At 42.1% G+C, this 23375-nt stretch overlaps 1 protein-coding gene across 2 annotated transcripts in view; it reads right to left on the bottom strand.

The window, feature by feature from the left end:
- Nucleotides 1–23375, bottom strand: part of arhgap20 (Rho GTPase activating protein 20) — a 73448-nt gene that overhangs the window by 27485 nt on the left and 22588 nt on the right. Inside the window, exons 1-4 of one of the 2 annotated variants that reach the window (XM_034110029.2) lie at nucleotides 12937–13205; nucleotides 9884–9969; nucleotides 2688–2864; nucleotides 436–585 (exon numbers count right to left, since the gene is read on the bottom strand). In XM_034110029.2, coding sequence (XP_033965920.1) covers nucleotides 436–585; nucleotides 2688–2864; nucleotides 9884–9969; nucleotides 12937–13044 — 521 coding nt within the window. In that variant the 5' untranslated portion in view covers nucleotides 13045–13205. Of the gene's footprint in view, nucleotides 1–435; nucleotides 586–2687; nucleotides 2865–9883; nucleotides 9970–12936; nucleotides 13206–23375 lie in introns of those variants that run through there. The other variant, XM_034110030.2, reaches the window with a different exon arrangement.

The raw sequence follows: 23375 nt of genomic DNA, 5'->3' as shown, positions 1-23375 counted from the left end.
TACTTAAAAATGCTGCTACTTATACACAGATTTGTCACATTTTTCGTGGGCGCAAACCCCATACTCAGCTCTGCTGCTCATCCCACAAATGCATGTTCGTCACAAATGTGGCACCATTTGAAAGGTAAGAAAACAGGCTTTCCAACGGTGTAAGATGTATTGCCAAGAAGCATTGTTACAACAAAGATATAATCTACCAAACACAGATTTCCTTACTTTTTATGTTACGTTTATTTTACCTTGGACTTATTTAATGTATTTTATTTAATTAGTACTTCATTTAATATGCTAGTCTACTCGTCTTTTTTTGCCTTGTATTTGCACAATTTCCCCACTGTAGGTTACCGTAATTAAGATAGTATTCAACAATAGAAATCAAAGTTCAGGCATTTCAGTTATTAGCCTATTTTGTAGTATTGATGTGAAGGTGTGTACCTGAAGGAGGCCACGCAGTTGCAGGTGGGCCAGCCCATGACGAAGCTTCTCTCTGGGTTTGTGCTTCCCTCACACACCTCCTCCAGGCAGCTGGCCGTCCACATCTCACACACTCGGACCTGGGCCTTCACTTTGAAGTGAGTGGAAGACCTGCAGATGACATAGTGTAATGCATCACATCATTATAATCAATAAATAAATAAATCTGTCTCAGTCTGAAAATATCTAGTGAAAATCACGCCAAAAACCCACAATTTCCCATTCGAATCTTGACATTATGTAGTATTGATGTCAACATGTCACTTGTTAGATGCTTTTATCCAAAGCGACTCACATACTCAATACTGTGGACAATCCCCACAGGAGCAATTTGGGGTGAATTGTCTTGCCCAGGGACACAACGACATGCTGACTGCAGTGGGACTCGAACTTGCTACCCCCTGATTCAAAGTTCAGCGCACTAAGTTCAGCGCACTATCCCACTGAGCCACAGCCTCCCATCTCCCATTGACCTCTCCATATAGTTTTTGTTTGTGTGACCAACATTCCAAAACCTCAAAGATATTCAATTTAATATAGTGACTTAAAAACAAATGAAGCAAAAACATCATCATCCTCACATTTAAGATGACACAACCAGTACCATTGTGTTGCTTTATAAATACCTAAAATCATTGATGAGTTATTAAAATGAATGTGGATTAATTATCTGTTGATCAACGCATGAATCAAATATTATATTTAGAAGACCTTTTTGCAAAAATAAACCCACAAAAGCTTTCCTTTTTAAAAACATCCGATAAAAAACCAACAACTTTATTTAGGGGTTCCACAAGGAACCCACTTGGATCCCCTAACTTTTAATTTTCTTCATGAATCATTCTTCCACAAGCCTCTAACATATGTCAGTCTTTCAAAAAAGCTTTACATGGATTAGAATTATTAAAAGATGCAGCTATTTCCAGCATTTTAATACAGACATTCTCAGTAAAAGTGTATTTACACACCACTAGATCCCTGATTATAGAGGGACACCAGTACAAATGCTCACATGTGGCATTACAATCACACACTCTCCCTGCTATTACACAGATATAAAAAGGCACACAAACACACACATCAATTAACTTTTCCCTCTCGCAAACACACACACACACACACACACACACACACACACACACACACATTCCTCAAACTCACCCTGTGTTAAGCCACAATGTAATGGCCAATTATAGCAAATAGTCTCTGTGCTGCAGGGGTCAGCTCCACCCACTGTCACATGACTCCTAGGATTACTATATAGATTTACTCAAGTACTGTACTTAAGTAAAACAAATTGGTACTTTACTTGACTATTTCAATGTATTGCTACTTTGTACTTCTACCACAACTCAGGGGTTAATCGTGTACTTTTATTCGACTGCATATATTTAGTACCTTTAGTTACTTCACAGATTTGTATTAATGATCTGAAATATAATCAACACACAAATCAGACTTTAGTTCCACCTGGAGTAAATCCACAAGCTACCCTGCAGTATACAAAGTCATTCAAACTAGCTGCACCTTTACCAGCTTTGAGAACACTTTCATGATCAATCATTATAAAACATATCAGATATATTATTCTGAAATGGACCAATCTGCACAATGACTACTTTTAGTACTTTAAGTATATGTTGATCCTAATACTTTTCTACTTTTGATCGCAGGACCTTCACTTGTAACCCTGTATGCCTACACTTTGGTACTTCTACTTTTACTTAAGTACAAGATCTGAGTAATTTGTCCACGTCTGTGTGTGCGTAACTGCACGAAAGTGTGTGTTTGTGGAGTTCAAAAACATAAATGTGCTATTTAAGGGTCTATTTTTGAACATGTGTGTGTGTGTGTGGCAGTTTGTGGGTGGGTAGCCCCATTCTGTAGGCCAGTGCGGCTTTGATCTGAGCCAGGCTTCATATGGATTTAATTGGCTAGGAAATAATTATATACTGGGGAGAAAATAAGGGAGGGAGAAGTTTAAGAAGCAGGGGAGTAAGGGAAGGAGACTTTAGGAGAAGGATAGGATAGAACTACATCCTCTACACATGTTTTGCCCATTTCTGTTAGAGACACAACTATGAAAGGTTGGTGCTTTATTTTTCTAATTAGCTTCAGTCTGTTTTTTCCTGTTTATGTGTCTGCATTCCCTCTCATTCACACAACCACATAAACACACACTGCTTCATCCTCCAGCACAGAAAGAAACGTACTTTGCCTTGGCGACAAGCAGTGTGTCGGTGAAGAGGAAGAGATGTCTCTCCTGGGTCTGCAGGCCCGTCTTCAGCTGCGTTTGAATATGACCCAAGAATAATCTGCGTGGACACTCAGCCAGGAAGGCCTGGACCAGGGGACAGGACTCCGGGCTGACTGGCGTCAAGCAGTTTTCCCTGGGGAGAGACAAAAGAAAGAAATACACTATTAGACACAAAGGAACATGGCCTGGATGCGTTTAAAAGCGTGTCTCTAAAAACCTTTTGGATGTGGTTGGTTGAGTTCAAATTCAAGGCAGGTACATTTTATTTTTACTGGGCAAATATTACAAGTCCCAAAGTTCCTTTTAACTGGGGCTTTACAGTGTATTCATTCATGCATGGGGGGAGAGAAACTTAAAACAAACTGGCACAAAAGAGATACAGAGGGACAAGATGTGAGGCTTAATCTGGACGAAGATACAGATTAAAAACATCTGGAATGACGTACAGAGAGACAGAGTGAGAAAGAGAAACGAGACCTACTCCTCAAAAACTACTGAGTTTTATACAAGAGAGCTGCTAACCAGTGAATATGCATAAAAACAGCAGGTCATCACCAAGACATGTTAGAAAAGGTGAGTAACTAAATACATTCCAGTTCATATTGAGGGAACGTATTATAAAGTGCAAGACTAAGCTGTAACTTAATCCTGAATAACCTTAAACATCTTGTCTTAGCTTTATTAATTCCAGTGTTTTTCCTGTCTCGTATTAGCACTCGGGGATTTTCCAATGTCCTCCACACTGTGGTAATACGATTCAGCAGCATGGAACAAAAAAAAGGGAAAACGAGGCCCGTGTTGTGGTGAACCAAACTTGGAAAAGGCTGTAAAAAGGCCAACAGGTCCGAATAGCTTGTGCAGCAAAATCCCACAGTCCATAAGTGGAATATTTACCTTGTTATTTCCTGTATTTACGTCATCACTGGTTCCTCACAGTTTGAACCACACATAATCAAGTAAATGTTTGACTTTCTGACCAGTAGTGCACTCATTTGGCTGCAAATGTGTTATTATGTGCACGGAGCTGCACAAAGATGGCTTTGTGAATGTAAACGGTCACAAAGAGCTGAGATTAAACGAGAGGAAGCTCTGTCGGGCGGCATCCATGGAATAAATGATAAAGTTAACTGCCATTTTATTTTGAAATGAACCATTCATCCAAAAACATTGTCTGTCTTGTTTTTGATTTACTGTTGTATCATCCTTTTTGTTTTTCCCTCCTGAACTTTGGAGAAATACTCCCTTTTGTTTTTACTACACACAAATATCTTAGATTTTTGATTTAATTAAAATGGTCTATCTTGTTTCCTTGCTGCAACGTGTGCCGCTGATAGACAGAGGGGGAATGTGTGGAGGAAGAGGAAGTAGTTTGAGGGCTCCATCCTTTCCTGTTTACCCTTCACAAGCAGATAAACGGTCCTTAAACACAACACACACATCATTTCTCTATCTCCGTCTCTGCCTTTCTGATGTACACAAACATCCACACACCCTTACTGCTCTCTCACGAAGGTACACACCCTCTCCATAACATATTCTACTTTCCGTTTGACTTCTCGTACGCATGCACATCCATAACACTGACAAGGACACACACAAGGACACACACAATACTCTGAGTAACCCCATAACAAAGAATTCAGTCCAAGTTTTTCTGGGAAGAAAGAAAAGGCTTGGCTCCTCTCATACATTGCAAGTGATTGGTTACGTAATTAATTAACGAAGAACAGAAGGCTATGCTGGAGTGCTTCCATTTCTGTCCCTCTTTGTGTGTCGTCCAAAAATAAATCCAAAAAAGGGGGTCTGAGAGAATTCAATTCAACGAGATGTATGTAGCCAATTAAGCCTCGGTGCTCGATGGGACACGTCGCCCTGCGGGAGTTTAAAACGTATTGGAAATGAATTTGAAGCAAAGAAAGATACGTCTGATTCCTTTTGTCAGCAATACTTACGGACATGACGCCATGTGGCTTTAAAGCTTACAGTTGCAAAACAATCAGCTATTGTTCCACGAGGAAAGAAAATACTTCCCGTGTGGTTTACTGGGAAATGATTTGACCCCACTTTGCAAACATTTACATAACTCATAAACCATTTAACTGCAACAGATTAAGCTTTTCTTTCTTCGTCAGGGAGCGGAACAACACTGCAAATCTTCATGTTTGGTCACGATTCCTTCAGATTAGTGCCAGACTGCGACGTTCATCTGTATTTGACCTTTATTCTTCGTCCAAATTTCTCCAAGAAGGTTGATAAAGCTTCAAATTAGTCAATGATATGTGACCGACCTAGCATCCGAGCTCAGCGTGCAGTGGCTCTCTCACTATTGTAGCAACTACTCTCTCAAAGTCTTGCCAAATGCCTCTGCAGCACGATGGCACCGGGGTGAAGGACCACCCCAGAGGGACGTTTGGAGGATGTTGGGCTGCTTGATTAAGTTGGGATTAACACAGTGCAAAATTCACATTGAAATTTTCCTATTGTCCATTCAGATCAGGGAAATGCTCCTGTCATCGGAGCCCACACTCGCACACACCAACGGTCCAACCTTCCTCTAAAGCCCCTTTCACATCTCTCTGCCCCCCATAAAAAGACAACATCTTCCGTATTCACGCCACATACCCTCCCTCCTGAATGAGAGATTGACAGCTGAGCCGGCCGCCCTTTGAATCAGACGGACGAGCAGCTAATGGCTCCATTGTACATCATGTGATGTTGATAAATTGAGTCCTTAGCCGGCGCGCCGTACATGGCCACCTTTGTGGAGGCACGGCAGCTTGTGAGGAGGACTGTTGACTTTCTGAAACACAATGAGAGGCCGGCGTACAATGAACCACACGACGGCGCATACTAATGTCCCAGCATGAATAATTAAACTGCACCGGACATGATTTGTATATAAAAGGTTGATTAGGAAGGGATCACCAAGTAGGGCAAGATGACACGTCTGATTTAAGCTGCCGGAAAACACAAATTGATGATATTTTGTTGTCAGATAAAGCCTGATATTTACTTGCATCTTCATTTGCAACATCAACAAGGACATATTTAACACAAGAAACAAGAGAAAAGACCATTTCCGTAACAACCCAGACGGCTCTCGATCATTCGACCCTAGAAGCAGAATCACAATACAGACTGGAGGAGTTCGGATATGAACACCATCAAAATGTAAAGCTACCGTCTCACACAATTATAATATACAACCAGGTATAAGCGGCATAGATTAGGTTTTCGAAATGATGGCAAATGTACCAAAAGTAAGAACTATACAACATTTTTAAAAAACATCCTGACATCCTCGACTGTCCAAATACATCTCCAGCAACCATCTTTCACTCCTCTGATTCAGGGAGTGCTTGAATCTTGTATAGAAGGACACGCAAAGTCTTCGTCATGGACACACACACACACACACACACACACACACCTGTAAATACACACCCTGAGGACAACAGCTGGAAAAACAGCTGCAACTTTCTCATCTCCTCTCTGTCCATGGTTATCTTGTTTTTCTTTGCCGTCATAACACTTACATCTCTCAACACACTTTCTCTCATGTTCTTCTTCTGCTTTTTGGATTAATTAAAGCCCTTATGATTATAATTAGAAATCAATATTTTACTAAACCTCAGCTGTGAAATGGTCAATCCTGATCGAGCACACTGACTCCCTGGGGGCAGTATTGACTCGATTACATAAGTGTCCATCTGCTCCGCTTTTGAACAACACAGAGAAGGACTCTTGTCTGTGTGTGGTTTGTTTATTTGTGTTTTAGTATCTGTATACTCAGTGTGTCTGCGAATGATTGTCCTCTAATAGAAAATCTGACTCTAAAACCGCACATTTTACGTTTATTTTCAATCAATCCAAGTCAGACTAAGATTATCTGAGTACGGAAACAAAAGCTGACGTTCATCTGACTGGGTTAAATCGCCATAAAGGAGGTGTGACAGTGATTTACTAAAGATGTGTGTGTTTAAAAGTGTGTGTCCAGGAGGAAGAGAATGTGAGAAGATGCGTCTATTCTATTTGCGAGTCCCCCGGTGAACGTGTTTGCTTCTGCACGAGGAGGTTTGCGTCACCAGTAGGTTGACCTCTTTCTGTCTGTGAGGTAAAAGCTTTCCTGACAAGCATCCATTGACAGTGCAGTGTGTGTGTGTGTGTGTGTGTGTGTGTGTGTGTGTGTGTGTGTGTGTGTGTGTGTGTGTGTGTGTGTGTGTGTGTGTGTGTGTGTGTGTGTGTGTGTGTGTGTGTGTGTGTGTGTGTGTGTGTGTGTGTGTGTGTGTGTGTGTGTGTGTGTGTGTGTGTGTGTGTGTGTGTGTGTGTGTGTGTGTGTGTGTGTGTGTGTGTGACCGTTTGTGCATCACCGGAAACAGCTTCAAAGACTTTAAAATACATCTCTGACGACCTAGGGGATCTGCAGACAGGTGGTCTATGAATTCACTATTACAAACAGTGCATTTCAAATGACGCATAACTGTTGTGGAAAATCCAAAGTAGATGTCATCCCTCTGCCTACACTGAGTGGTTGGCAGGAGACAGACCTATACTAATGTAGAAACAGGTAAGTAGGAAACATAAAGCAGACGACCAGATCTCTTAAATCAAGCTTCAACCTTCGGTCTCCCGTCTCCACCTGACTCACAGCCAGATCATTTCCATAGACAAACTATAATGTCACCCCTGGCCCGACACACAAGGCTCTCTATGGGGAAACACATATATGCATACGGGGAAAACCCCACACAGGATGCGGTCAGAATATTGAAATTGGCTTGGGAGTTTGGGGCATGATGTCCTTAGCATGAGCTCTTTATTAAAACCAGGACATGTGTTCGTGTACTGTATGTGGACGAGAAATGTCCTCAAACAACCAAAGAAATCTCACATAAATCACCCCAACTGAGACATATTCTTTCCTTTCCCAGAGCAGGTGAGGACTCGGGTTTCAGCTTCATTAAAGTGGTTGAATACACACAGTTATATCTTCACTACATTGCTAATATGTGTCCGTGTACTTGGGACCAAGAGGAATGGCTGTACGTGTCGCCGTGTGGTGACACAATGGCTGATATTGAGTGAGAGGTCAGGGCAGTCAGCCAATCACATGTGGTCATGCTTTATGGTGCAGCCACCTTCCTCCCTGCAGTATAGATTTCATTGCTGGAGGAGGAGGGGGCCTGCACTTCAGCTTCAACCGCTAATACCGTAAGCCTGGAGGCTGTTAGACTTCTGCTGGATGAAGTGTGTGTGTGTGTGCGTGCGTGCGTGCGTGCGTGCGTGCGTGTGTGTGTGTGTGTGTGTGTGTGGAGGTGATGTAAGACACTGAGCTGAAGGCCAGAGAGCCTTTCAGCACCTCTTGGCCTGATGGGAGATGCAGGGCAGAGGAAGCGAAAGACAGAGTCTCTTTAAAGATATATGGAAGGAGAACAACACTCAACTCAACTCTCAGGCTTTCAGTTTAAAGTCCCAGCTACAGTAATCCAACTTTATGATGAATAAGGTCATCAAATAAGAACTTCAAAACTGGAACTAAAGTATATTGGGTGATGAAAATAAACCACTGCCAAGTACTGCTGGCAGAACTGATGTATCCAATACACTGTAATTATAATACTTTAGGGTGATATCGTTCTACACCAGTAACCAAAACATGGAGATGATCTGAAAGCTTTGGGCCCTAGTGTGCGTGTAGGGAGTGTCCCTCTCCTGCAGTGAGTGTATACTGTAGGTGTTGCTGCATGTAAATGGGCTGGAAAGGCTCACATCCATGTGTTCCCTCCAGAGTGAGTTTCTCTCCCACAGGAATGCATGGGAAAGGAGAACTGTGCACGTTTTCCTTTTGTATAAAGCGCCACAATAGCATGATCACAATATAAGAGTTGAATTCCCTTACTGTACGTTACATGCCCTGCAATCTGACTATTAGGTATGCACACATTGCTAAATCACAACTATTTATTCTAAAGCACTATAGAAGGTAGAATACCCAAAAGGAATTCACAATCATCTCCACCATGACCTCCACCTTCACCTTCTGTGCGTCACCTGACTCTCCCCATGGCAACGCCCCCTGCACTAACACACGTCCACATCCGGACATTAATGAGCACCTCACACACTCACTGCCATGCGAGGTGTTGACCCCAGGTGACCCCTGCACCGCCTGATGAGGTCAAAGGTCAAGGGTGACAGCTGAGAGTGTCAAGCCCTGGCTCCATAACTCCTGAGACTTGTAACACACACACACACACACACACACACACACACTGGTCCGACTAAGTGACTTTCGCTCAGCAGCCAGTCTGTCGTGCCCTTCGTCGATGACTACAAGCTGAATGTGTGAGAAGTCTTTCTTTCGCGCCGGACAAACACAAACAGACACAAACATCCCGAGAGCAACGACCCCTTTAACATCGTGGAGTGTTTCCCTCAACGCTTCAGTTTCACAGTTGAGCATGCTGCAGCTCAGCCTGAGCACGAAAGCGGCCTCGAGCTCGCACACTATAAACATGTCACTTTCATCACGCTGCATGTTCTCATTAGAGACATTATGATGGCATAAAACCCTGTATTTTAACCCTTTGAGAAGCATGTTGAAGTGTTCAGCCTGCACCCCGGGACTCCATGCCTTCCTTCAGCGATGCTGATGCACTTCATTTGTGGCAGTTCTCGATTGAGCTTAAAGTGGCTTTTCTTCACAATGTTACCAAACATTGAATGCTCTGACAGTCCCTAAATTGTTGTTTCCCCATCTAAAATCCGCCCCCAGAAAGCAGGCACCCGCTAAGACACACGACACAAAGATTCCGGTGTATAAATGCCGTCCCGAGGGGTTTGGAACGGCTCATTTCCGACCCTGTTAAAGGAAGAGGAAGGGATGTGTGCGATACGAGGGCGATGAAAGGCCTGATAGCTCTGGGAGAAGCACGCATTTAAACCCGTTCTGAGCCATGAATGAATCTGGGAGGCCAAGAGGAGAATTTATGGCGATTTGGGAAACTATCTGAATCTTGTGAAAATGTATAATCTGAATTTTAAATCTGAACCCTTTTATATATTCCGTATTTTCCCAGAGAGTGTTTGACTCCAGCCAACAATGTGTGTGTGTGTGTGTGTGCGTGTGTGTGTGCGTGCGTGCGTTCATACCTGGATGTGCTTCTGGATCTGGTAAGTGCTTTGCTGATGACCAGCGAGGGAGCCGACTGCCGTCTCTGGGCCAAAGTCTTCATCTTCTGCACAGACGGAGGAAAAAGAGAAAGAGGAGAAGAGTTAATGCAAGCGGTGACGGGTTTATAACATAATGGTTTGCATTGCATGATAAAGATACAATCGCATGGTTGCAGTGCACACATTCAGCACTGGTTGAAGCTGGTTGGTTGCTGTGGTCAATGCAGGAAATACAAGAAAGGGAAATAGACAACACTTCATGTGCGTCTCTTTTGGTGTGTGTTGGAGAGACTTTTAAAGAAAGGGAAGGATGGTGACTGAAAGAAAAGGGAAGTGGCAGCGGTCAAGAAGGAAAAGAGGAAGTGAGCGATGGTTAAAGATGGCACTGGCGGACGGATCAATGACCAGGAGAAAGAGAAATATGTCGTCACAACGCCCTCACATATTCTCACTGTCACATGATGAAGTGTCGGCTCACAGAAGAATGACTGGCATCCCTGCAGCCACCGCAGACATTTGAATTCAACTTAATCTATTTATAACAAAAGCATGTGAGTGCAGAGCAAACAGTACATTCATTCAATCTGGGGAAATAAATCTGATGTAGCTGCATACATTAAACTCTGCTTCCTGCACTCATCCTGCAGTGGCTTGTGTGGGTAACATTCCTCCACTGTAGAAGTGTTGAAGGAAGAACTTGACTCGTGGTAGTCATTCAGGCCAAAGATACTACAGTGCAGTGTAAAATATAACAATGTGCATTAGGGGGTGCTTGGAGTGAATTCAAATGCTTTTACTTCACACCAAACATACTGGTTTTAAAATATGTAATGCAAAGTGTCCTTTAGCGAGCTGCTGAAAGATATTTCAATTACATTTTAGGTCAGTTTAGTGGAAAATATTCTTGTTGCAATTAAAGTGAGATTGTCTTTATTTTCTTGCAGGAAATGCATCAAGAACAGTGCACACTCAGCACATTCCCAACATAATGGACTTAAAAGCAACACCCATAAGATGACATGCTTCTCACCTCTTCAATCTGGCTTTTAATGTGTGATTGTTTTTGTATTATTTGACTTTAACTTTAACTATATATTTATTTGTTGTTCCTTCCTTTTCTTTTCCCTTCACTATATCTGTAAAGCGTCTTTGAGCACCTGTAAAAGCGCTAACAAATTAAATCTATTATTATTATTAAATCTATTATGCTTGTCTTCCCTTCAGGCGTTGACAGGACACGTGAGCAGTGACATGAAAACACGTGCACTTGGCATAACGGAACAACAATACACTTTATTGTGAAAAATACAATAGCAAACCTTTCCGGATTAAATTGTGCTGACCGTGTGCAGAAACCCAAATAGAAAGCATGCACTGTAGGCGGTAATAATGTTATCATGTTAGCCTACTCTGCAGGATAAACACTGATTAACATGCATGTTCCTGTCATGCATGTCAACTTAGCGTTCAACTTCTGAAACACATCTCAAAACAAACAGCTCGTTAGTGATGAGGCAGTGTCTTTCAGCCAGTGATGAAAAAACAAAGCGTGTGTGTTCTGCTCAGCCTGACAGCTCATTTCTCACAACTTTCCAAACGAATGAACTACAGTAACATTTGTTTTGGATTCCCGAGACTACGTTTCACTAGCTGCGAGTCCCTGGCTGGGATGTGGTGAAACGCTCACAGAAACATTACGAAAACACTGGTCTGTTGCCAAAAAGTGATGCAGTGTGTTGATTCAATTGGAGGGTAACGCCATAACACTGCTTGGAATCACTTGCAGATTGACTGCTAACAATCATGCATTGATTTTGATGGTAGTGTGAGTGAGGGGATACATCTGGGTTGGTCATTAAAACGGCATTACTCTGCACAGCCCTCTTTTTTGTACAGTTTAAGGAAAGGATATTTTAGGCAAGGCAAACTCTAGAAATGTGAGGATATCACTAGTTTTGTCTGTGCTGGTTATGATGAAAGTCAAAGCTTACTTGTTATTTTGAAATTGGACCAAGAAATGGACAATTTTAGCAACTATTTGGCTAAATATTCTCCCCTTTGCTGCTCAAACCCTGCCTGCTTAAAGCTGCAGTTACACTTACTAAACACACATTGGAAGGGGGCGCTGTTTACTACAACTTAACTGCTGGAGAATCATCTCCTTTATCTATGAGCGCTTATCAGTGGCATTGACCAAAACTCGCGATAGAAAGCTACAATAAATAACAATGTGGACGGTGTTTACAGGAAAGACAACTATTACATTGTTTGAAGTAATGAAAAGTGGCTTACAAGAAGAAGCCAGGTCTGATGGATCCACAGTGCAGGAATAATTCCTCTGTGTTTGCACAGAGACTCCTCTGTCTGATTAACAAATAATCTCCATCAGCACATTATCCGGCTCTGTTATTTAGCCACGTTTCGGCTCCTCTGCTCAGCCTGGTTTAGTCAGATAACAAAAACAAATTGAGGACAAATAAATCCGATTTTGAGATTTGGGCGTTTTTCTTGGTTAAAAGCTGTTCAAAAGGCCAGGATTTGGTTCCATTGTAATAAAGTATCAAAAGCATTAGCGGTCTAGATTTTGATAGAAATATGTTGTGAAATATAGCCTTCTCTTCCACGTGCCCAGCTTGTTTTATATGGAAACGAAACAGATAGCGATATTCATCAGAGAAATCAAACACACTGAGTAGAAAGGTGTGATAAAAACAAACATGAAAGGCATGTTTCAAATAAAAGCATGGCACATTGACACCACTATCAACTTAATCAAACATCTTCTCTGACTATGACATTTTGAAAAAAGACGCAACATTGAATGACACACCATACTGAGAGTTCATGCAGGAATATTATAGGACTTTGATACAGTAAAATACCAGTTTGATGTCTCTTATATTGCAAATAAGAATATACTCATGTATCCTTAATAAGCGCACCGGGCAACACAGTGCGCAACAACGCAAAACGCGTCCACATTCAGCCAACCTTCCGCTCCTAAAGCCCCACAGAGGAGCGTCTCTTTGTACCTTTTTGTTGTCGGGAAGAGCCTTGCCCCCTCCCGTCAGAGAGTCGGACCTGTTCTGTCCCATGGTCCCCTGCTGCGGGGACATGCTTTCCATCAAGACTATAGACATCCACGGGACCGAGCGCGCAGACAGTATATTCCCATGATACGAGTGTAGGTCCAAAGGTTTATCCAGCAAAGAGAAGGGTACGAGCCCAAAGAGTATCCATGATGGAGAGGAGGTGAATGGTTTCTGTTCTGCCCCTCGGTGTGTTTCTCTGTGTGTTTCTGTCTGAGCGCAGTTTGCTCTGAGCGCACAGACTCCAGTCCGCCTCAACTCACTCTGTTGTTGTGAAGTCAGCGTGGACTAAAACAAGCGACTTCCGGTTTTGCTTCCAAAGTAAAACTGTGTTTAATTAAAATACCGGATTTGACACATGGTAGTAGCCTAGTGCTCGTTAAAATGTGTAAAAATACGTTACAGTGTTACATTCAAGCCCTAAACTGAAACCAGTAACTTCCTGTGCACCCAAAGGCCTTAAGCGGCCTTAAGCGGTTCTAGACCAATTTGACTACAAACAAACAAAAACCAGTGATCTGCAGGTTCACGGGTGATGTTAATTACACGGTGACGTAATCACACTCACGTGCCCACGACATACATAGTGACAACCCAAACACATCCATTGCCCTCACAATAACACTAATATCTCGTTCTAAGAGATGTATTGGCTTAGTTTATTTGTGTGCTAGTGTAATGTGATTTGTTTAGCTCTAATTCCAGGCTGATGGAAGTAAGACAGGCAACTGGAGGTAAAACAAAAACAACTATGTGCAATTATTTTTCCAAAGATCAATACAATTAAAGAAGTAACTCAATGTAATGATTAAGGTTTACAAGGTTTTTATAAGGTTTCATTAAGGTCCACTCTGTTTTATCTAAGACCCTGAGTATTGCATGTATTTTTGCATGATCTGTTTTATTTTGAAGGCATGGCTAACTTCTGGTCACTTCCTGCCCTGACACAGCTCATGTATCTGAAAGCATGCTTGGGTTTATCTCCTGAGCTTGTCTGTGTATTTACAAGTGTGAGTTTGTATTTGAAGGGCCCATCACATGTTTTCCATGTGTGGCAGTCGGGGCTATAGAAGCTGTCTGTTCTCCTGCGGTCTGCAGAGGGTCGGCCAGGTGTGAGAATGCACTTCCAGAGCCAAGAATAACATGACTGATGAGGAGGAATGCACTCAGTATTTCTTTTTCTGCATAGGCATGACGCATGGCTCATTTTCCTTATAGCTGAGCTACAGTATACGTTACTGTAGGAAAACAACCAGAGAGGGGGGAGTGTTGACTTTTAAAAAGCTGAAGGCAAGGAGTGAATACCTCCATCAAAGCTGAAGTTTAACGGATTTTCTCACCATGCAAACAGAACATTAGCATTTGGTGTTTCACGCAATTCAAATGTTATATAGATACCTGAAGGGTTTCTTTGTAAATCAATTTAGGTTTTACCGCTGTATCCATTAATAATCCATTAATAATAGTCAGACTGAGCGGCTTGTATTGTTGTTATGTTAAAAAAATATTGCAAAAGAAAAGCTCTTTAGCTCCAACATTAGATGACAGAACAGAATAGCATTTGGGATTACATCTTTGTTTCTTCTGGTTTCACATAATTAAAATATTCTAGATACCTGAAGTGAAATAACTATTACAAATTAACGGTTTCTTTGTAAATCCATTTGAGTTCTTCCAAAAAAGTGAAATCTTGTTTGACGACATATATAGGCATATATGTCTGCTTTAAAATCTGTTTTAAACCTTAAATAAAGTATTAACCTGACAGGATTATTTCCCACTGCAGCCTTTTTTGTAGGCCAGTATCTCCTGTGCACAGACACAAAGGTATGCAGCAATTGTTCCATCTTATCTATCTCCAGAAAAGTGGCATGCATAGGATGATAAGAGCATTGATAAAGCTCGACTATCCCCTTTGATCACGAAACAACAGCCGAGAGGACTACTGTCTGTTTCTGTCCGTTTCAAAAGGTTGATGCGCAGACAGCTGCATTCTTTCTCTCTGCTCTCGTCCTGTCATCAAGGGCCCAGTGTGGCCAGGTCGCATTTGTTCTTGAACTTCAAATGCACTTTTATGTTAACGGACTAGTTTTGTTTCCAACTTGTTGTCAAGAGTAGCCCGTCTGGAGGGATCCAAAGCAAAACTAAAATTGAGGGTGTGTCAGAAATGTGGTTGGAAACGCCGCTGGTCGACCACGACTCGGGACTGTTTTGTTTCTATCTCCTCTTTGTTTCCACGCTGGAAGATGCGACAATGAAAAGTGTGTCTCGGAGTGTGTTTTTCTCTCAGTATCCATGGCAACAAAGCAACACATGATTGAAAAACACACACTTTATTCAGCCCGAAAAACCCCTAAGTGGGTCACACACATCGCTTTCAGACGGCAGCCAAACACTCACAGATTCCCCTCATGCCTGACTCAGCGTGGCAGAGTGACTTCAGGTCGGGCAGGAATGGGATTCTCCCGTCGGATGAAAGACAGAATCAATATGTGTCCTTGTGAACGTCATCTGACATTTACTATCGAAGTGAGTCTGAAAGGGAATGCCACGCCTGGAGAATCAGGGAGTTGAAAACGTGAAGCAAAGGAGAGCATGGAAGTCGACTGCAGAGAGAAAAGGACCTGGGGAGAGTCCAGTGTTGTTGTTTGCTTTTTAATTATGATGTGTTGAATTTCTACGTGAAGCACTTTGAAATGCCTCTGTGTCTTAAGATGTGAGCAGTTTCTAACCCATGATGGAGTGGAGCAGGGGAAAGAAGCTTTGACCTATATTCCTTACTCAAAATTAGACGGCCACTCAATCACACTTATACTTAACATACTTTAACAGTAACATAACAAAAAGGCAGCATAACAATCTATCATCAGCAAAACTGTAAAGCAAGTTATGCAAGCTGATGCCTTAAGCACTTCATCGGAATTTAAGACGAACAACTGTTGTATACTTTCTGGTAATACTGTTGTTTTTCCTCTGTACACAACTTAAAAAGTATTTTTCAAAAGATCTTGTTCTATAGATGTGCATAATGAATATTCCTCAGTGCCTAAATGAGATTTCAATGTAACGTATCATCCATTATAACAGCGATCTAAATTCAGACCCTCTTTCTGTGCCCACACCATCTACCCAAGATTAAAATACTTTTCTGCGTCGGGTTAGGACACAAGCACAAATACACCTTTACACGCGTGCACTATTCCTAGCTGAATATCTATTTAAAGAGCACTCCACCCTTCCCTCTCCTTTGAAAACAAACACACATGTACAGGGAGTTTACGGCGAGGACACGAGGACACGATGAGTGCTTTTAGAAGCCTCTTTGCACAGAGGATGGATGTGTGACGGATGACAGAGATTCTTCAGGCAGACGGGGAGTGACCCAAAACAGAATCCACAACCACCGCTGCTACTTTGAGAAGCCAGACTTCCACGTTGCCTGCCAACAATAAAGACCCACTGCTTCCCCGTTTCCCCTGAACTGCAGAATCCAGAGGTTTCGGGCGACGTTTTGTGTCACAGTCGTTTTATAGAGAAATACACAGCTCCAGAACACCGGAGAACTCTACTGGTGCGAAACACTTTTAACTGTCTTAAATCTGACATGTCTCTCCTCCTTTGTATTTCCCAAAAAATAGAACATCTCTTCAGAAATAAGACCTGGATAATATAGCAGTGATGGCCGATGAATATCCGAACATTCCCTCCAACTTAAAGGCAGTTAAATGATTCGTCTGTGCTTTCCAAACGAGCAACGTGAACATTTTCTGCAACGTGTTTTTTCCCATTTGTCAAGACCTGTGTTGTGTTGAGCACATTTCTTGAAAAATGTACTTTAAATTACTTCTCCAGCAAAAGCAATTAGCCACACAACTTGTTAGATTACTGTATACTCAGCTCCATATTATGAGTAACTACTTAATACAGCAGACAAAGCAACCTTACATTGCATATAAGACACGCAAAGCACATTGAATCGAGACCCTTTTCAAGAAATGTAAAAGTGAAGACTTCTCTTATTTCCACTGTTCTTGGTCTTGCCGAGTCCATCATCTGTTTGCTCCCCAGAGACGTACGTATCCAGCCTTTGAACCCTCTGAGACAAACATCAGGGGCGGTCACACCGAAAGAGAAGGCGGAAACTTTAGCATCACTCTCCTCCACCGACACTGTGTCTCGGTGTCTCTCACTTTGTCTAAACATTGTGGGCAGCAAGGCGGATCAGGCCGTGGAGACATGTGGACAGACGGAGCCAGGCTGGGTGAAGCAGACTGAGACAAAAGCCTGCGGTGAGAGGGAGGGACTCAGGTGGACGAGGACATTTAAACAACATGAGAGGGAGATGGAAAGTGTGGGTTAGCTGGCCACGACCTAAACCAGACGTTGCTCGGGTGGTATGACGCTTTTTAGGCTTTAGTACTTAACAGGCGGGTTTTCATTACATCAATGTCACTTTAATGTACGGGAAGTTGTCAAATGTATACATCTATTTATTTCCTTTATTTTGAGGCTTTATATTTGATTGAATCCGGTTTTAAGTATAACAACAATAGCTTGAGGATTAAAGCCACTTGAAATCAGCTAGTTCATGTAATAATCTATCATCATGTCATGTTAGAAAGTGTAACCAAAGTCATTTCCAGTGTCTGTCCTTGGCTGGCGGATCTGCCTTTAGGGGCGGATCTTGAAAAGGAGCTGAATGTGCAAATGGGTAAAATACAGAGGTTCTGCCTTCTGCCTTTTTGCATCGCCGCAATGTTTTGAGAAAACAATGAACAGTGCGAACATTGAACAATGTTTTTCCAAAAGAAAAATAGTGCGAGGGAATAAGGAAAAGGGTGGATGGTATTTACTACGACAAACATATATAAAACATATGATAAACAGAGTTACTCAATACTCGTTTAGTGAAGATCTGATATCGAGACAGATCCTTTACAGATCTTAAGCTTTAACAGATCAGACCAACAACTATAAAGGTAACGGACCCTCTAAGTTGCAACTCCATCGACATGTTCTGATTCTGTTGTCTTAAATCCCACCCCCCTGAATCAGACACACACACACACACACACACACACACACACACACACACACACACACACACACACACACACACACACACACACACACACAGGCGATCATTCAGCCAGTCAGACAGTGAGAGATACTGAGACAGAAATCAGAGAAACAGACCGTCTGAGCCTTGCTGTTGGCTCGTTGCATCTGCTCTCTCGCTGGGCACACACACACACACACACACACACACACACACACACACACACACACACACACACACACACACACACACGGGGACCCCTCCTCCACCTTCCAGACCCTTTAACCCTGCTAATCTGATTAGCGCTGTCTCCCTACAGAGTGAGGGATGCTGTTGCACGGTGCTTTATGGTTGTTGTTGTTGTTGTTGTTGTTGTTGTTGTTGTTGGTGTTGTTGTTGTTGTGACTGTATGTCACTGTGTCACATGCAGTGCATTTAAATGTGCATATTACAGTACACACTTGCAATAATACACATATACATCTATACACAGATTCCGTTGCTATGCTATTATTTAATGAAAACATGCGGGATGCAGCGGGACAGGTTAAGATATTTCCCCCTCAGGGCTGACAGGACGGTTTGGTTTCAGAGGAGGGGTCGCCGCAGGTTCAACTGAACGGGGTTTCCATGTGAGAGCAGCAGGGGTCCCGTGTGAGCATGCATGGATTAACCAATCAAAAAGGGAATTAGCTATTACTGGGATTTGTTTGGGCCATGTGGCCATACAGTGTTGTTCATATTATTAAAGTGTAATTTATCAACTTCTTCTAAGTGTTCGTAAAACAGCATGTGTTCTAAATGAATCTAGTATTCTGCTTTACGTCGTTTTCCCGCCACATTTACCAACACAAAAAGCTATGCTCATGTGGTCCTCCTCTAAATACCTCAGGGGAGCGAGTAAAGCAAGCTATTCCAGATTTGCAAATGAGTGAGATGTCCTACTTGACATGACCTGTCACGTTGCAGTAACTCCACCGATCTCCGAATGAAAAGAAGTGCTGTTTCCGACATCAAGTATTTTCAAAGTGTTTATCATGCTCTCACCTCTGTTTTTGCCGGACATTGTACAAATATGTTTTTAAAACACATTTACGATGCAGAACATTGTCACTGAAGCTCACCTGAGGATTAGTAATCAATATTCTCTTCTTCTCTCAGGTCATTAAGAGCACCGACACCGTCTCACCCTGCTTCTGAAGCACCAGCACTACAGGCTTCTCCTGCAGGCTGACCCTCGTGACCCCATCAGCCGAACAATGACATTTCCAAACCAAGGCCATCTTCTAATTATCTGTTCCCGAACAGGAATCAGTCACGTTTCACCTCCAAGAATGTTTCAACAAACATTTAAAGCATTGTGCAGCTAAAATCACCGCGAAACATGTCACTTATTTCCAGAACTAACAACAGATCATCTCAGAGGACCACAGAGATCGCTGCAGGGCGGTTTCAGTCATCAGAAAGCATTGTGTTGCATAGCAAACGATTTCCAGTGAGATACGGGGTTCAACAGTTGGTGTATCTTCAGTGTGTGTGTGTGTGTGTGTGTGTGTGTGTGTGTGTGTGTGTGTGTGTGTGTGTGTGTGTGTGTGTGTGTGTGTGTGTGTGTGTGTGTGTGTGTGTGTGTGTGTGTGTGTGTGTGTGTGTGTGTGTGTGTGTGTGTGTGTGTGTGTGTGTGTGTGTGTGTGTGTGTGTGTGTGTGTGTGTGTGTGTGTGTGTGTAAACTCACCCAGGTTTAATTACTGCTCATTCCAGCAGGGCACTGGGAGGTCACTATAGATTTGCACATGTTCAGACAACACACAATAGTTCCCCGAATAGTGTCCTTGACATGCTTATGAGACGGGGTGTTACACAGTCACAAGATGCAGAATACCGGTTCAAAGCAGTATTTAATGTTTAGTTCAGATTAGCTAAGGCCCACGTAAGCAATAAACATGACAGTCATATGTCTATCTCCATAGAGGCTGAATCATCATGTTAATCGTTGTCACATAGCTATCATATGCCTAAAACAGTCCTGATGCTCTTAATAATACATCCAGTTACGTACACAGCTTCGTACAGTAGGGCCTTTGTTATCATGTGCTTCTCTGATATTAGAAGAGTACATTCAGTATTTTCCCAACACTTACTAAAAGAGTTAGATGTAGCCTTTACACTGCATTACTGCCTATTAAAGGGCATATGCTTATTGGCAGCTCAACAAATCTCTTGACAACAAACAAAATAGCTTACGGTAGCTTTCTACAGGTATCAGAAAAAGAGCCTGGTTGATGGCGGTGGCAAAGAATGCAAAGACAACAGTCATGAACATTTTTCTTTCACTAAGCTGGATAAGTAAGTAACAAAACCTGCCGATTTATTAAACTACCAGGGCCTTTATTTTGAGTTTTTAAAGCACTCATATTGTGGTTTCTTGTTCCGTCTTTTTGGTTGTTTCTTACTTTTGATTGTAGACAGGCTGCTAGCAGTATGTTGCTGTCAGTATATGTCAGCAAGTAAACAGACAGAACATATGTTATCAACATCTCCATTGCACAGTTAATTTAAAAACAAATGCAGTGTACTGTGTCCTGTGGTTGGTGGCAACTCTGAGGAAATCAGAAAGCGACCTGTCCAGCTGCACTAACAATAACGCTATTAGGGGGAGGGGAAAGTTTATCTGTTTTTGCTTTATTTGATGTGATGTCCTCTTAATGTATTTAGTTTTTTCCATTTTGTCTTTTCCTTCTGCAACGTCTTCCAGTATAATGAATGGTTTTTCTTACGTGTAGTCTGTGAGAGGATTATATCTAGTCCACTGCAACATCATTATAATCAAATACATAATACAAATAAATGGATTTGACATGAATTAAATTGGTCAATACATAGAACAGTAATGCCATGTCTCTTTGAATATGATCTGGGACCCAAATTAAATATAGATGATCAGCCGCCTGATTTCATGAGCCTCAGGCCCAGGGAAAGACACAGATGGATATATTGATTTTAATATCAGAATGGACAAGTTGCCAATCCCCTGCATTAATGTTATTACAGGAAAGCAAATCTTGCTTCTGGATTTCTGTTCCACATTACTGTCACATCAGATTGTATCCAGTTCCTATAGAGCGTCTATTAGACTGTGTCTTCTGCTAAGTGAATTATTCCTCCATAATGTGCATCCTGACGCTGTAATGGCTGCCGATGTTCCCAGGAAATGGCCTCAGAGGCCTTGCAAATTGCAGTCGCTGACACTTTAAGGAGGAACCACATGGTAGAACAAGTTTTTTTATTAGCTTTGCAGCATGGCTCTGGATGGATTTTTGTGGTTTGGACCTGAAAATCTTAAAAACTGCCGGGATAGAAATTACATTTTGTACAAATAGTCATGGTCCCCAGGAGGATGAATCCTAATGACTTACTTCCTTCTAGAACCACTAACATGTCTGTGCTTTTATGAAATATCTCATTAATATTGGATGGGTTGCTATGGAATCTCTGCTTCATGGTATATTTCAAGTTTTTTTTCTCTATACATTCACGCTTACCTCTATTTTCATTTGATTGCTTTGGCTCAGTACAAGGATGCGAGGATAGGCGTAGGCGGGTGGCGTGGCCAAAGCAGGCGACGTAGCGGACGTAAAAGTCGGGACGCCTTCGGTACGCGTTCTTTGGTCTCAGGTTGGTGGTGTAGCGGCCTTTACAGTACTTCATGTCTTGAAAGCCATTTTGGAAATAGCCAATTTCCACGGTCTGATGTGTGGTCTTTCTACAAAATAGCTCTCATATTAGACTCCCTTTTCATTTCATTTCAAACCTTTCTTTATACAGATAAATCCCATTGAGATCATTGATCTCTTTTTCAAGGGAGACCTGCTCAAGTAGTTCCACATGAAACATAAAAAACATAAACAGAACAACAAAAGGACATACAGCATCATTTACATAATTATCCACATAAACAGGTACCAATAGCTTCCGATTGACTAGCATCCAACCGAGCTTTAAAAAACATTTAGTGGCACCAGATTGTTCAGTTTCCATTTAATTTGCAGACTATTCCAAGACAGAGGAGCTTGCACATCTAAAAGCTGTCTTCCCTAAGACAGTCCTAGCAGTTGGCACATTTAATAAAACCACAGCATTCCGATCTCAGGCAGTAGCCACTTACAATTCTCCGTGAGATCAGGGAGCAGATATAAGATGGAAGTTTCCCTAACATGGCTTTGTATACAAAAATGTACCAGTGACTGAGCCTCCGTACAGTTAGTGAAAGCAAACCAGCCCTTGCATACAGGGTACAGTGGATGGGTTAATGCTTTACGGTTTTGTCACAAATCTCAGTGCACTGTGATACGCAGCATCTAACTTGACCAGGCAATTGGCAGGTGCATTCATATACATCATAGGGCGGTTTTGGCGCAGTGGTTAGAGCGTTGATCATCAGGTCACCCGCCTCGGCCGCCACTTCTTCAGGCCATTGTGTCCTTGGGCAAGACACTTTACCCGCATTTTGCTCCTGTGGGTAATGTCCACAGTAATGACTCTTACATGTGTAATGTGTAATTGTAAAGCGCTTTGAGCACCTGTAAAAGCGCTCTAATTAAAAATAAATAAAATGTAATGCATTATTATTATCAAATCACCATAGTCCAGCACAGGTAAAAAGGTCACAGTTCTCGCTTGAGGCCTTTTCCTGGCCTCAAGCGAGAAAACAGGACTTGTTCCTGTAGAACAGGGGTGGCCAACCAGTCAGAGGTTAAGAGCCAAATTTGTTCTCTGTTACTGCAAAGAGCCACATCAAACACACAGTCACTGATACCGCTTGCTTCAGTTTTTGTTTTCTGGAGACAAGATTTCAACCACATCACTGATGCATTTTTGTGGCATTGGGATATATATTTTTAAATCCTCTGGAGCAGAGAGAGGAGCTGTGGATTATTGTTATTGATTAATGTATCAGTGTTTCTTAGGGTCAAAAAACACTAAACCCACAACTTAAATGAAAGCGTTTTAGTTTATTAATAAAAGAGCACATGTTCAATGTGAAAAGTGACAGTAGTCATCGATTATTTGCAATTTAGTGCTACATATATATTTAAAAAAAATATATATATATATTTTTTTTAAACACCTTGAATTTCAGGGGGGGCTCCGTTGGCGGGGCGCAGCGCCCCTCCAAGACAATGGTAGGGGAAACACTGGATAATGTTTAATCAACGATAGGTCCCCCCCCCCTCAAAGGTGATTGGTTCACTGCATCGCAGGTATTATTGTGATGGGCTCTTGGGCCACATCAAAAATTAGACGCGCTGTCATCCTCTCATACTGA

This window comes from Pseudochaenichthys georgianus, chromosome 21, assembly GCF_902827115.2.
Source record: "Pseudochaenichthys georgianus chromosome 21, fPseGeo1.2, whole genome shotgun sequence".
In the NCBI taxonomy this organism is placed as follows: Eukaryota; Metazoa; Chordata; class Actinopteri; order Perciformes; family Channichthyidae; genus Pseudochaenichthys; species Pseudochaenichthys georgianus.
Note: the sequence above shows the minus strand (reverse complement) of the source record. Positions and strands in the feature narration are given on the sequence as shown.